The sequence below is a fragment of the Aythya fuligula genome, chromosome Z, assembly GCF_009819795.1.
Source record: "Aythya fuligula isolate bAytFul2 chromosome Z, bAytFul2.pri, whole genome shotgun sequence".
Classification (NCBI taxonomy): Eukaryota; Metazoa; Chordata; class Aves; order Anseriformes; family Anatidae; genus Aythya; species Aythya fuligula.
In genome coordinates, this window is record NC_045593.1 from 15,747,215 (window position 1) to 15,761,694 (window position 14,480).

The following is a 14,480-nucleotide window of genomic DNA, read 5'->3' on the forward strand; positions in this document are numbered from 1 at the left end:
ACCGCCTGACACCAGGGGACAGCCTGAGGGGAGCGCTCTGCCCGCAGCCGTAAATCAGCCCCAGCCCTAATCCCGCACCTTGCAGTTACAAATTACACCAACAGCCCCCGCGCCAGCACCCGAGCACCACGCTCCGGGCTCCTTTTTCCCCGATTCACCTCACCGGGGGCCTCCCCTTCCCCGCTCTCCCCTCGCCCCCCCGGCCGCCAACCCTCCCCTCACAAGGGGCCGCCCCTTCCGCCATGGCGGCGGCGGCGGCGGCCGGGACCCCCCCCCCCCGCCTTCCCCGTCCCCCTCCCGCCCCCTCCCCGCTCCGCCCCCGTCCCGGCCCCGCCGCCTCGCCTCGCCCCAAGGTCGGTCAGTGCCGCGGCGGGGCCGGCGCCGGCGGCACAGCCGGTGGGTGCGGCGGTGCCGGGGCCGGGGCCAGGGCCGGGGCCGCAGCGGGGATAAGGGGGGCTCGGGGCGCAGAGCGGGGAGCCGGCCCCGCGCCGTGGGGAGCCGCGTTGTGGTGAGGGGGGGGCGGTGGCGGAGCGGCTGCCGGGGAGGGAAGGGAAGGGAAGGGAAGGGAAGGGAAAGGAAGGGAAAGGAAAGAAAGGACAGGACGGGGAGGGAAGGGGAGGAAGGGAGGACGGCGGCGGCCGGTCCTGGCTGAGGGGCTCGGGGAGAGGAAGGGGAAGGAAGGGGGAGGCGGCGCGGCTCGGCCGGGCGCCATGGCCGCCGGGCGCTGTGGTGGCGGCGGGGGGCGAGCGGCCTGCCCAAGGTCAGCGGGGCGGCGGGCTATAAATAGCGGGGACGGTGCCTTGCCAGCCCCGGGCCGTGCCTCGTCGCCTTGCCCTGCTGCCTCCTTCCCCCCGCACAGGCGGGCGAGGAGCCCTCTTCGCCCGCTGGCCCCGGGACGCCCTCACCGACCCCCTGCGGGAGTCCTGTCAGGGCCCTGGGTCGCCTCCCGGGGAGCTGCGGGGTGCTGGGGCTGCTCCTGGGGAGCCATGGGTGCCCTCCTCTTTGTGTTAATTTCCTAGCTGTGCCCAGCCGCCCCGCTCTGACAAACAGCGGGCTTTGTCCTCTGGCTGCGGCGAGGAGGTAGGGAGAAAGCACCCGCGCCTGGCTGGTGGCAGCCGCAGGGGCTCAGGCTGCCCAGTTTACATACCTGCTGCCTGCTATCATCAGTAACTGGTGCTGCTCTGTTTCCACACGCGCAGCAGGGATTCCATACGTGGCAAGGAGTCTGCCGGGAGGTCTGGGCGAAATGACGAGCCTCCTGCGCTTTGCTGTTAGTGGGTGCTCCACTCCTGTTTTCGGCAATGTCTTACCACCTAAGGTGCATTCAGCAAAAGTGCCATGCTTGCGGATGTTTAGAACCCACCAGGCGCTCTGGTCTCAGGCAACTCCAAAGCCAGGTAAGTTGATTAAACTGTTGTAAATAATCTCTTATTTTAACAGGGAAAGATAGCTTGATTTTTTTTTTTTTTTCTTTTGGATGGGCTAGGACAGTCTTATACGGTCTATTTTACAATCTTAAAAAGAACATCCTTAAATCATATCTGTACCTTACTTGAGTCAGCTGAAGTTGACAAAACTTCATAATAAGCTACAATATAATAAACTTCAAAACTTCATAATAAGCTATAATAAGCTTTCAAAATAAGCTACCAATTTTATGCTAGTTTACAGAGCTTATGCAGAAGGTATTTGTCTTTGTTATGCATAACATGGATCCAAATATTCTTTACAGGTAGGTGGTCAGAACTCCTGCTGATGCTTATTTTGCTTGAGGGTAGTACTTAAATCTTTTCTTAGCTAAAAGCCTGACTTCCCCCTGAGTTTTGCTTTGTGTGCATGCAGTAGAAAGTACTTGCCTCACAAAGAGAGTATCTGAAAGCATGACTGTATCTGGTTGTAGTTATCCTGTGTAAAAAAAAAAAAAAAAAAAAGTACATGTGATGCACAGTAGATGCCACGTTAGTAGATCTTCTTGAGGTCTAGAAAAGCAGCAGTGTTTGTGAACTGAAATGTCTGAGAAAACACAGCACATAACATATAACTTAGAAACACCTTTATCATGTACAATTTCTGCCAAACTGCATTAGTGGCTGGTCTGTTTTGGGGTCCTTACAAGTCAATGACATGGTGTTCAGGGATTCTGAAGAAATGTGGTGGGAGAAGAGCGTTGTTTGCTTATTCTGACAACTTCTAATAATCTGTCACATGACTTTTTGCCAAAGTTGCATGGAGAAATTTCTTTGAATTTCAGAATCTTCTTTTTTGAATTTATTTGACTGACAGCCCAGGGAGCTAGGTTCTGTGAAAACTGATCAGGGCATTGTTTTGATATCCCGTGATTTTTTTTCTATTTTTTTTCCCCGTGTTTATTATCCGAGAGAAAGAAACAGTTGTCTGTCTTGATATTGCAAATTATCCTTTAGTTGAGCATGTTAACCTGGGATGTGGGGAACTAGGTTCAAAGTTCTTTCTCAAATATCCCAGGTAAGTGCTCTTGTTGTTTGGATTTGTAATCACTTCTTGTGTTTGGCTTTGACTGCAAATTTGGTCATGAAACCGAAGGATCTCTTCTGTTTTTTTTTTTTTTTTTTTTTTTTTTCCAAAATCACTGTGTCTGTATGTGTATATATATATTTTTTACTTGTTTTTATGAATTGATTTTCATAAACTTTTCTACAGGAAGGGATAAATCTTGTTAGTGTAGTATGTTTAAGCATTCAATGCTGTCCTTTCCAATCTCTCATGTGGAAGCCTTTGTTTAAGGGAGAGTAGTATTTATATTCATGCGATATAATTCTCAGTATTGAACAGCTATTAAGTTCCATAAGTCTTCTGGTTGATAATTAAGCTGTCCTTATGGTTCATTTTGGTAACCTGAGATTTGTCATTCAGCAGAGGACAAATCAAGGATAAAGCAGTAATTGAGTGACAAATCAGTAACAGTAGTGCTGCCTTTGTATACTTAAGTGTTTTTGAATCAAAATTCAACAGTGTATAAAATAAATACATTTTATTCTTTGTTTTAGGAAATTGCTTAAAGTGATGCTCGGTGAAATCACTGTAAGATTACGAAAACCAAGTTTTTCAAAAAGACTAGCGGTGCTGTGTTTCTTCTTAAGCCTGTAGTTATTACTTCCATGATCTCAAATAAGCCTTCATTTAGTCCAGGATGTCGTAAGTACAGGAATAACAGTTCCCTGCACAGTGAAGAGATTTGGAGCCAGTTGAGAAGTAAACTTGGAGGATGGATACGTTTCTTACAGCTGCTTCTGTTGCTGCTATTTTTTTCCTTTCTTAAAATCATAAGTGTTTTCATACAGGAATAAACAAGTATTCCAATAATCTGTCAACCAGTTGCCAATATCAGGTTCTTCAGAAACAGATGCAAAGCTTTCCTAGACCATGCTAATAGGTGCTTACAGAGTGACCAACTGAAGTTTCTTATTATGCATCCAGATGGGCTTGTCCACAGATACGTGACTTTCAACCCCCTCTACCTTGGGATTTGTAATGCCCTTTCTGTTTAGATGCTTCTTTCATATTTTTTTCTAAATCTTGCAGGACTTTAAACCTATAACAGTTCGTTGACAATTAATTTTAAAGCTAATCTGTATGTTATTCATAAACTGTGTACCTCTTCTCCTCATGTAAGGGCAGGGCTCAGGTGTTTGTTTAATCTTCTTTATCATTCTTTTTTTTTTTTTTTGCCTACATCATATTGCTGTTCTGCTGAATTTGTCCTCATCTTCAGAACAGGTGAGATGGTTTATTTAAAGCTATTGTTAGAGTAATTTAGCAGTTAGGCAGGTTTCATATCCTTTTTTCCTGTTCCAGAAAATGTAGCTTATTTCTCCCTTCTGTTTTGTCTGAGTCAGTCGGTGATATTTGTTGATCCTACTTTGCTACAAGGTACTTCATGAAATCAGATTAAGGAGATAAAAAAAAAAAAAGTATTTTTCTCATGTTTTCTGCATAAAATATTCTGGGTTTTCTTGTTAGCTTTAATTTAGGATCTTCTTTAAATACCCAGTTTGTGAATGGAAGCTAAGTGGAAAAGATTGCTTTTATAATACTTCTTAATTGTTTGATTTCTGAAGCTTGGAGATCTAGATTACCTGCATGTATTGTGTTTACCCAAAGTTCAAGACTGTGCTTTCCACTGTTCTTCTTACACTGTGGAGATTATTTTAAGGGGGGTGAGAAAGCATAATAATGAGTGTCTTACTTAAAATTTCAGTATTCTCATTTTTTCTAAATTCTAATTTACATATGTTTAATGCTAATATTCTAAGGCCTGTGAAATTTAATGATTCTACGTTTGATAGAAGCAAAATCCTTTTTGTGTTGATTCTTTATATCAGAAAAAGTACTGGGTATCTCTTACTGGATGAACAGCACATTTGAAGTCTTCATGTGACTCAAAGTGGTCAAGGTATGTGTAAATTGGTCTGTGTTTGAGGTCTGTTTTTGAGAAATGTTCTTGATGTCATAAAGCAGTAAGTTACTAAGACATAGTCAAGGCACTCTGTAAAGAGATTATCCAATGTGGGGGCCTAAAAATGCAACTTGGAAGCTTCACTCATTCAATTTCAAACCCAAGACAAGTTAGCAGATGTGCTTTCTCAGGTTAAAAACTAAATCAGGGTCCCAGTTTTATAACTGAAACTGCTGGATTCAACGAACCAAATCTGTGTTAATGGTTTAGCTTCCTTCAAACCTAGTATTCGTCATATCCTCTCTTGAAGTTTCAATATAGATCTTTGCTTTGAAATTGTAGACATCTGCTCCATTTTTGTGTTCAGTGATCTGATAGCTCAGAGTAGTGTCCTTAAAAAGTGTCTTTTAACTGGTCTGGGTAAAGGCTGGCAAACTGACACCTGTTTGCTTCACTTTTCACTTGAGTTCTGGTTGCTAGACGTTTGGCAGTGGGACAGAGGAGAAAAGAGGATAGATCAATGAGAGTTGTTGAATGTTCTTCTTGATTTCCCAAAGCACTGGAAGAGGACATAGTCCTCAGTGTTGGTTTCCAATCATTCTGCTTAGTAGAGGAGGTACAAATGCTTTCTATATTAAAAAAACAAAACCCAACAAAACTACAACAACAAAAAAAACTTCACGTTTTTATTGCATGCAACACAATAATGTGAAAGAAGGAAATGAGAAAACACATTTGGCACACAGTACATATTCACGTCCTTTGTAGCTGTTAGCTCTTCTGCTCTGGCACTCCACACAAAAGCAAGTGAACAAAAATAAGTCAAAATGTCATTTTTCATAAAAAATTGGGCCTTCGTGGATAGAAATATATTCTGGGAAGTAAGCTTTCATCGAGTGCTGCGCACATTTAAATTTTCAGCCATCCTTTTATTTCCTGTATGTGCTCTAGTTCATTTCTTTCTCTCTCTGTATTTGTCCACTGCAAAAAACTTCCAAGAGGAGAATGCAAATGTGTAGCACCCTAGTTTTTATTTTCTCAGTGCTTCTTGAAAAGCTTTTTGCTTCTAGTCCTGGAGATACTTCTTTCTTGAAATTATGGCTCATCTCTCACTCCAACAAACCTCAGTCATTTTGGTTTCATTTCTGCTTTTAAAAGACAACAGAATTCATTTGCATTGAGTTGATTTCGTGAAAGTCATAAATGGGACTTCATTGTGCAGTACTGAGAAGAAATAAGGGGAAAGTTCCCTTCAAATGATAATGTAATCTGCATGACTGACAGAAAGTTACCATAGTTTGCAAATATCTAGTGATGCTGTGATTAGGATGCCCTTAGTTGCACAGTGCTGTTTAGATGCGTGTGCTGATGAAGCAAGTCTTTGCCAGGCATTGTTGTCTTTGTGAGTCTGTTGTTCTAGATGTGCATTCTCGTACTTCGTATTACTTTTCCTTTATAGCATTTTTTTTAAAAATTGATTTTTGCCTTAAAAATTTTTAAACATTCTCCAACATAATAAATAGCAAAACACTTGTCTTACAGTTTTATTAGTGAAATTTAAAGAGAAAGCTAAAATAAAAAGTAATTATAATAAGTAGTTCTTTCGTTATCTTTCATGCTGCCTTCTTATTGGTTGTGTTTAATTTATTTTTTTTCTAATGGATGACAAGTACAGGTAAATATTTAAGTACCAGCTCTTAGCAACTCTTTCTATTGTATTTTCAATCAAATTGATAGTATCTTGAGAGTAGTTAATCTAAAATTTTCAGATGTTCAGCTTTATGCACAGTTCAGTCCCAGTTTTATTTCATAGATAGGCTTAGATTTTAAAAATATCAAAATAATTAATTTCCGTAAAGGTCTCATAGTATGATATGACTTTGATTTTGTTTTACTTGTTTCTATCGCAGTCAAACAAAAAATGAAAAGGAGGCCTTCCTAAAATGTGCAACACATTCCTAGTCTTGCACAGTTTTTATAGCAAAATGCAGAGTATTGGTGGCCAATTAAAACGCAAACTTGCAATTTAAAATAGGCCTATCACCCTTTTTTTTGTTTGCTTCTTCATTGTTGTTTGTTTGCTTGACCTTTAATACGAGTGACTGCTTAAGTGGCTCACGCTATTTTTCAAGAACACGTATGCAGTGTAGGCCTTTCATGTAAATGTCAGAATCCAGATTTAAATTCTGCGTACACATGAGTGAAAGATGTTGCAGAACTGGGCCTGTGTGCATGCTGTCTAGTGTAACTGGGGCAACGTGGCAGTGTGATATGTGATTATTCTGCCTGAGACTCTATTTATAAATGTATTTAAACACTTGGCTGGATCAGAGTTTAACTATCAGACTGGAGGACTACAAAGAACAAAGTTAGATGTTTGTAACTTGAAACGTTAAGTTTGAGAGAAACCCTGATGGACTTGGGGATGTTGGCTGATGAGAAGCTCAGTATGAGCCCATGTGCTCTTGCAGCCCAGAAAGCCAACTGAGTCCTGGGCTGCACCAAAAGCAGCGTGGCTGGCAGCAGGGGATTGTGCCCCTCTGCCCTTGTGAGGCTCCACCTGGAGTGCTGCGTCCGGCGCTGGGGCCCCCAGCACAAGAAGGATGTGGAGCTGTAAGAGCAGGTCCAAAGAGAGCCATGAGGATGACAAGAGGGCTGGAGCACCTCTACTGTGTAGACAGGCTGAGGGAGCTGGGGTTGTTCAGTCTGGAGAAGAAAAGGCTCTGGGGAGTCCCTGAAGAGGTGTTTCAGTACCTAAAGGGGGTTACAGGAAAGCTGAGGAGGGACTCTGTCAGGGAGTGGAGTGATGGGACAAGGGGGAATAGATTTAGATTAGGTGTTGGGAAAATGTTCTTTACTCAGTGTGGTGAGGCCCTGGCACAGGCTGCCCGGAGAAGCTGTGGATGCCCCGTCCCTGGAGGTGCTCAAGGCCAGGCAGGATGGGGCTTTTGGCAGCCTGTTCTGGTGGGAGGTGTGGGATGTTGGAACTGGGTGATCTTTAAGGTCCCTTCTAACCCAAACCATTCTGTGATTCAAAGCTAAAACTGGCAAATTGAAGCTTCTGTGGTTTCCTGGTGTTATTTAATAGAACTTGGAAGAACTTCAGGCAAGGAGATAAAATTAAAGAGAAGTATAAATAAACAAACCAGTAGTCTGGTATTTCATTATTCTTACACTATTTCAAAAAACTCTTAATTTTTTCATTTTCTCTAGCAACCTTTAGAGATGTACATTAATGTAATAGTGCCTTTCAATCTGCTTTTGTGGTATGTTTGATACATTCATTAGCAGTGACCTAAGAACTGTAATATGGTTTTGATAGACATTTAGAACTGATGTTTATTTAAAACGTAGTTCTGCTACTAAAACTCATCTCTGTATTTCTTCATAGTAAAGTTAAAGTGACTAGAGAGGAATTTAAATTCATCTTATAACAGATTGAATGTGTTATCACCAAAATACCTTATATTGTATGTTTGTTGTTCTGATTTATACAACCAGAGTTGTATGAAATCAGATGTGTATGAACTGCAGTAAACCCTTGTTAGTGCTTGTGTGGATGATTGTGCTTCTCTGCTGACACCTGAGAGAACGGGCATGTAGAAAGATGGCATAATTTGAAGAAATGTAAACTGCACTGCTAGAAACAGTAATTCTTCCGTTTCCCTGAAGAGAATTATTAAATGTGACATGTGCATGACTCTGTACAACACTGGGGAGCATCGTTAATATAAATTCAATAATCTTCAGTGCAACTAATGCTATCTTATCTTACCGCCTCCTACAGGAATTCCTTATAAACAGCTGACTGTAGGTGTCCCCAAGGAGATATTTGAGAATGAGAAGAGAGTGGCTCTATCACCGGCTGGAGTTCAAGCCTTGATTAAGCAAGGCTTCAATGTTGTGGTGGAATCTGGTGCTGGAGAAGCCTCCAAATTTTCTGATGACCATTACAGAGAAGTTGGAGCAAAGATCCAGGGGACCAAGGAAGTCCTGGCTTCTGATTTGGTTGTCAAAGTAATTGCTTTATTTATATATTTGTCTTACATTCTATTTGGAGAGACACATAGGTCAAATTTTTCCAGTAGTCAACTGAAAGTTCAGTAATAAGTTCCTTCATTTTTTTTTTTTTTGTTGTTTCATTCTAAGTTCTGCTTTAATTTAGTCTTTTTATTTATAGCTCATGTGTGCAGCTATAGTACTTAACTAGTAAACAACAGCATTGAAAAATTTGAGGATAATTTCTTGTCAAGTTTTTAACTACCTTGGAGGATTTGTTTTCTAGAGAAAGGTAGACTAGTCTAGTTCAGGACACTAATCAGACAAGATCCATAAGAAACTTCTAATCCAAGATTAGCAACACATAACTCCAGGTTATTCTTCAGGGAATGTTGCTTGGAATTTTGAAGGTGCAGGTTTCTAAGTTTTCTCAATCAGACATCCAAAAATTGTGCAGCAACAGTGTGTTTCAAAAGTACTTGTAATTAGAGTAATTGGAGTTGATCAGGGAAGACTGCTAAAAGCGAAGTTGCTTGATAGCTATTAGGTTATTCTGTGTTCTGACGGGAAAAAAATGTGCCGCCTTCTTGATGTTGAGGCTTCCTTTAAGTGTTTTTTTTTCTTTTTTTTTTTTTTTTCCTCAAGTTATTCTGTTAGGGTTGAATACAGAGTTTCCGTGAGTTAGTTTGTGAACAACCATTTTTAGTTGGTTTGTTTATAAAAAATAAAAATAAAAATAAAAAAACATTGAAAACTTAAATATAGATCAAAATGGGTATTTGCTGGGGTTCATGCTTGTAATGCCCTGTTTGTGGTAGTGCATTGCAAAATTGGTTAGTGATTCTTACCCTGTAGAGTAATGTTCACCTATGTTCAGTACTCATTTTGTTTGCAGATGGCTGTTTTTGAGACAGCTGTCTGTCATGAAAACCATCTGTCATGAAAGCCAGTAACTGCTGGTTAGAAGCTGTGAGATCTTTCAGAAAGTGTGACTATTATTGCTTTGTCAGCCACCTACATGGAGCTAATTCTAATATATGGAATGCATCTAATAAATGCAGTTACTCAGTTTATTTGTGCAAACAGCCTTTGATATGCTTCCTTCCTTGTGTATTTTGTGGGTGGAAATGAACAGACTACAAGCTGTAGAAAGGAAGTGGAGTGTGCACTGACTTATTTCCACTGATTAATTTGGAAACTTCTTTCTTTCTTCAGGTTAGGGCTCCTATACATAACCCGGCTCTAGGTGTACATGAAGCAGACCTTTTCAAGACATCGGCTACCCTGATTAGTTTTATCTACCCAGCACAAAATCCAGACCTCCTGAAAAAACTTGCAGAAAAAAAAACTACCGTCCTGGCTATGGATCAGGTTCCACGGGTCACCATTGCTCAGGGATATGATGCACTTAGCTCCATGGCCAACATTGCTGGGTATGAAACTTACTTTTTATTAATAAGAAACATAATTGCATAGTAATCTGCATTTTCAGACAGCTGCTGTGATGTTAACTTGGTGTCCAGTCACCCATTCCAGGAAGGCCATGAAAGCAGATGGGCAAAAGAAATAAAGTTGAGCACCTTGCCCTAAGCCATATAAATCTGAAGAGTTAGCTGTCCTTTTTTTTTTTTTTTTTTTTCCCCTGAATGTGTGCTTGTTTAAGTGAGCTCTCTACAAAATTACTCTGGGTTTTGCAAATGCGTGTGCATGGTTCCTTCCCTAATGAACCTTGGGTTGTAGCCTTTGAAAGTAGCATCACAGAAAAACAGTTAGCTTTTGGCAAGTTATGTATTATTCATTATTATTCATTGAAAATTTTATTTGAGATAGTGAATAGTTGTGGACATCCAGTATTCTGCAGTCCAAAAGTCCTCTCTGAAAATGCATTGCATCATTTTTTTTTTTTTTTTTAAAAAAAAGGGCAATAAACATGAGCAAAGATGGAAAGACTGTTAAACTTGGGCCCAAGAGCAAAACAGTAAACCTGTTTCATGCCGTGTATGCTCTAGTCAAATGTGCATCTTTTTGATGGCTGTCATGAGTGGAATTGTGCTGAGCCAGGGAAAATACTGACTGTTTTCTTCCTTGCTTGACAGCTACAAGGCTGTTGTACTGGCAGCAAATCACTTTGGTCGGTTTTTCACGGGTCAGATCACAGCTGCTGGTAAAGTTCCTCCGGCCAAGGTAAGTGCAATTAAACAGATATTGTGCCAGGGGAATATGTGAGTTCCTGATCACAGTTAACCACTTCTGAAAACTGTTCAAGGCTTCTTTGGGGCTAGTTCTGTAGACTGCAGAAATATGCATTAGTATTCCCATATGGATTTTTGTTGACTACCCATAGTGTTTTCTCGGGGGAAGAATAAAGTAACTGGAGTTTTAAGTTTGCTTACTTTTAAACTTCAGACTAGGTATACATGGATGCTTTTATTTATGTATTTATTTATTTATTTAATTTATATATGTATACTTTTTTTTTTCTGGGTGGAAAAGGGGAAGGCAAGGAAGCAGTTAGGAAAAGTCAGAGATGCTGGAATTTCTGATGTGTTGAAGGCTGTGCTTGAAGGGGTTGCTTCGCTTGAAGGAATTGCATGCAGTTGGATTAGGATGAAGAGAAATGAAAGTAAAGATTAAAAAAAAAAGTGAGAGAAATTAAGGGGAAAACCCATATCTGCTTCCATAAACTATTAGCTACAGATGAGTTGGCTCTTAGATAAATGAAGTTAAGAGCTTTTAAACTGTTACTTTTATAGGGCAATTTCAGTCATTCTGGGTTTTGTGTCCTATGTTAACTCACTTAAATGACTGTTTATGATGAGGTTTATCTGCTGTTGTGAAAGTGGTACAACATTGCTGTTTATCTAATCAGCTTTACTTTTAGCTTATGCTCAAAGCAGGATAATGGTGTTGTTCTAGGTCTTGATCATTGGAGGAGGAGTTGCTGGCCTGGCTTCTGCAGGAGCAGCAAAATCGATGGGTGCAGTGGTTCGTGGATTTGATACAAGGTGGGTGTGTGAAAAAAGAAATAGCAATCTGAAATGGTTTTTGGCTAAGGTTGTTTGCAGCAGTAGTCCTGTGAAAACACTTTCTGCACTGAATCACAATTACCTTCTTACCTTTTTTTTCCTGCCTAATATCTTCAATTTTTATTCCCCAAAACATTGAAACTTTACAAAGATCTTATTAAATCATTCATAACTATATGCATATAAAAAAATCACTTTATGAAAATGATAAAGGTGGGGCCTTTGTCCAGAATTGCATCTGTCTGTTTTTTTGGGTTGCAGGGAAGAAGAGTAAAGAAAGACTCTCTGTGCTCTCATTTATAGCTTGCTTTGATCCAGGTTCATAGCTGCATACTGTCATTCCCCTCTACTCTCCTGATCCCAGAGGGAACCTCTCCAGGAACTTTTTTGAGGTGAACTTCTTTCAGCCTGCTGAAGGAAAGAAAAAGATTAAGTTATTTTATTTATGAAACTCAAGGTGAAGGAGCAGGAACTGCATCTGAAGCTGCTTTAGGTGCTGATTTCTTGGGGGATCTCTTTTATGTTCAGAAGTATTATTTTGTCCAGTGGCCATTTTTAGAGTAATAGACTGGGAAAATTACAGACTAGCATTCTTATTGATACAGAGAATGCAAATGTGATTAATTTTTTTTTCAGTTAAGTGGACTTATATTTGTCCATAGTTGATACTATATCTACATTAAATTACTTGCTTGTGTTTGTTTTTATGCAGAAGTAGCATCTAGTGCTGTATCTGACATGAAAGAATAAAAATGAATATGCTCCAGATTTATGATGTGCATTATTAAAAAAAACTTTCACTCTAGTTTGTCAGAAAAACTGTATGTCATAAAAAGAACAAAATTTGTTTAAAGCATTTCATATTTTTCTTTTAATTCCAATTTTAAGCATCCTGTATATTTTTATCTCATTGTGTGAGAATTTTTGTGGTAAATCCTCTGCATGTTGTGAATCTTCACCTCACTGGGATTATGTTATTTACTGTGATATAATATGTTTTTAACGGTAAAACTGTAATTTACGTTGCATCATAATAGTGTACAAATAACTGTTTCAAAACAATTCTCTCTGTGAAAGCCAGACTTACTGGTATTTCACATTTCACAGATTAAAGACAGGGCCACAAACTATGGTGTTTATTAGTCACCTACCTTAGTCATCTAAGTTAGGGCTCTAGACTTACCTAGTCAAGGCAACAGAACTGGGTGAGCAGATGTAGTCAAAACAGCTAAGTTCCCAGCTCTTCTGCTTCTTGGAGACACTCCACTGACTGTACAGGAAACCCGCCTGTAATGCTGCCTACATTCCTTATCCGAGGCTCATCATTAGGGACCTAAAATTACTTAGGCAAACACTTCTTTCACTAGACGCAGAAAATTGAGGACTTCAGTCCTAGTCTCCTTAGTACTAGGATAAGCTCTGGATTTCATGTCTGAAGACTACCACTAAAAAGATCCTAAAATTTATGGTGGATCGAGCTACTTCTGAAAATGCAGTGTTTTCCTCCACCCACCCCCCAATTTTCTCTCTCTAGAGCTGCAGCTCTGGAACAGTTCAAGTCTCTTGGTGCAGAGCCTTTGGAAGTAGACATTAAGGAAGCTGGAGAGGGCCAAGGTGGTTATGCTAAAGAAATGTCCAAAGAATTTATTGAAGCTGAAATGAAACTCTTTGCCAAACAGTGCCAAGACGTTGATATTATCATCACTACAGCACTTATTCCAGGTATGTTTTACACGAAATATGCTAGTTTTTCTTACTGCTTGTGTAAGTTTGCATGTTTTGGCGCCGTGTCTGCTGTTGAAACAGAAGTGTTAGATGCTTTCTGTGTATGTACCTCTTTCCTCATAAACATCTGTATTTAAAGTGACCTTTTTTCTCCACAAACTGTCTGCAGAAAAAAAGCTGTATTTTTTAACTTGCTTTGTCCTGTCTTGACAGGTAAAAGAGCACCTGTCTTGTTTAAGAAAGATATGATTGAATCGATGAAGGAAGGTTCAGTTGTTGTGGATTTAGCTGCAGAAGCAGGAGGAAACATTGAGACTACAAAGCCTGGAGAACTGTATGTTCATAAGGTAAGCATTTTGGTCTGCACATTGTTCTCAGTTTGCATGAATTCACATTCATACTTAATTTGAAGATAGGATTTTATAAATCGTATGCTGAAAACGAGTAACCATTTTGTCTGTTTGGACTAAAATAATCCTTTAGACTTGCATTTGGTTGCAAGTCATCTCTTTTTAAAAATCTTCAAATTATTATACAGAAACAAATACCTTTTTGTAGTATTAGGTAGGCTGGTAAGTAAGGAAGCGTTTTTTCTTAGACTTCCAGTTCAGTGATTTGTTTCTGCTGAGCTGAGTGTGGTCTGAGTTTCTTGGTCTACCTAAAGAGACATCAGTAGCAAGAGATTCTTTGACTTGCTCATCACCTCCCACAACTGGAGGTTATAATCCATGTCACAGGTACAACTAAATAGGTTCAGACTGTATCAGTGTGTACTTCAGTGCAGTCTCTGGCTTAGCTCAATGCAGCTTAAGCTTCAAAAGGGTGTCATCTTGATATGTCATCAGCCTCGCCAACATGACTGTATCTCCCCTAGAGTATCCAAACCACTCGTTAACCAAACCAGAAGTAGCATTAGATTATGCAATTTTGACCTGCGCCAGACTAACTACTTTGTTTTTGCTCCAGTATTTATTGACTCAGTTGAGTGCTTGTTTTCATTTCATAGGTTTTATTTTTAGTACATGTGAGAAATCTATTAGTGGTTACTGAAATCTGTTCAAAGTAGCAGATTTCCCAGGTTGTTATTTGGTAACATACATGTGGAGTCCTGTGTCCAGCTCTGTGGCCTCCAGCACAAGAAGGACATGAACCTAATAGAATGAGTTTAGATGAGGGCCATGAGGATGGTCAGAGGGCTCAAGCACCTCTGTTGTGAAGACAGGCTGAAGGAGTTGGGGTTGTTCAGCCTGGAGAAGAGGAGGCTCCGGGGAGACCTTGTAGTGGTCTTTCAGTAC

The 14,480-nt window shown here is 40.4% G+C and overlaps 1 protein-coding gene across 1 annotated transcript in view; it reads left to right on the forward strand.

Moving 5' to 3' along the window:
• The first annotated feature begins 339 nt into the window (after positions 1-339).
• The window catches only part of NNT (nicotinamide nucleotide transhydrogenase), a 43,176-nt gene continuing 29,035 nt past the window's right edge, over positions 340-14,480 (forward strand). Inside the window, exons 1-8 of the mRNA XM_032205309.1 lie at positions 340-396; positions 1,200-1,397; positions 8,223-8,452; positions 9,650-9,867; positions 10,531-10,618; positions 11,351-11,439; positions 12,995-13,182; positions 13,399-13,532. Coding sequence (XP_032061200.1) covers positions 1,247-1,397; positions 8,223-8,452; positions 9,650-9,867; positions 10,531-10,618; positions 11,351-11,439; positions 12,995-13,182; positions 13,399-13,532 — 1,098 coding nt within the window. The 5' untranslated portion in view covers positions 340-396; positions 1,200-1,246. The remainder of the gene's footprint in view (positions 397-1,199; positions 1,398-8,222; positions 8,453-9,649; positions 9,868-10,530; positions 10,619-11,350; positions 11,440-12,994; positions 13,183-13,398; positions 13,533-14,480) is intronic.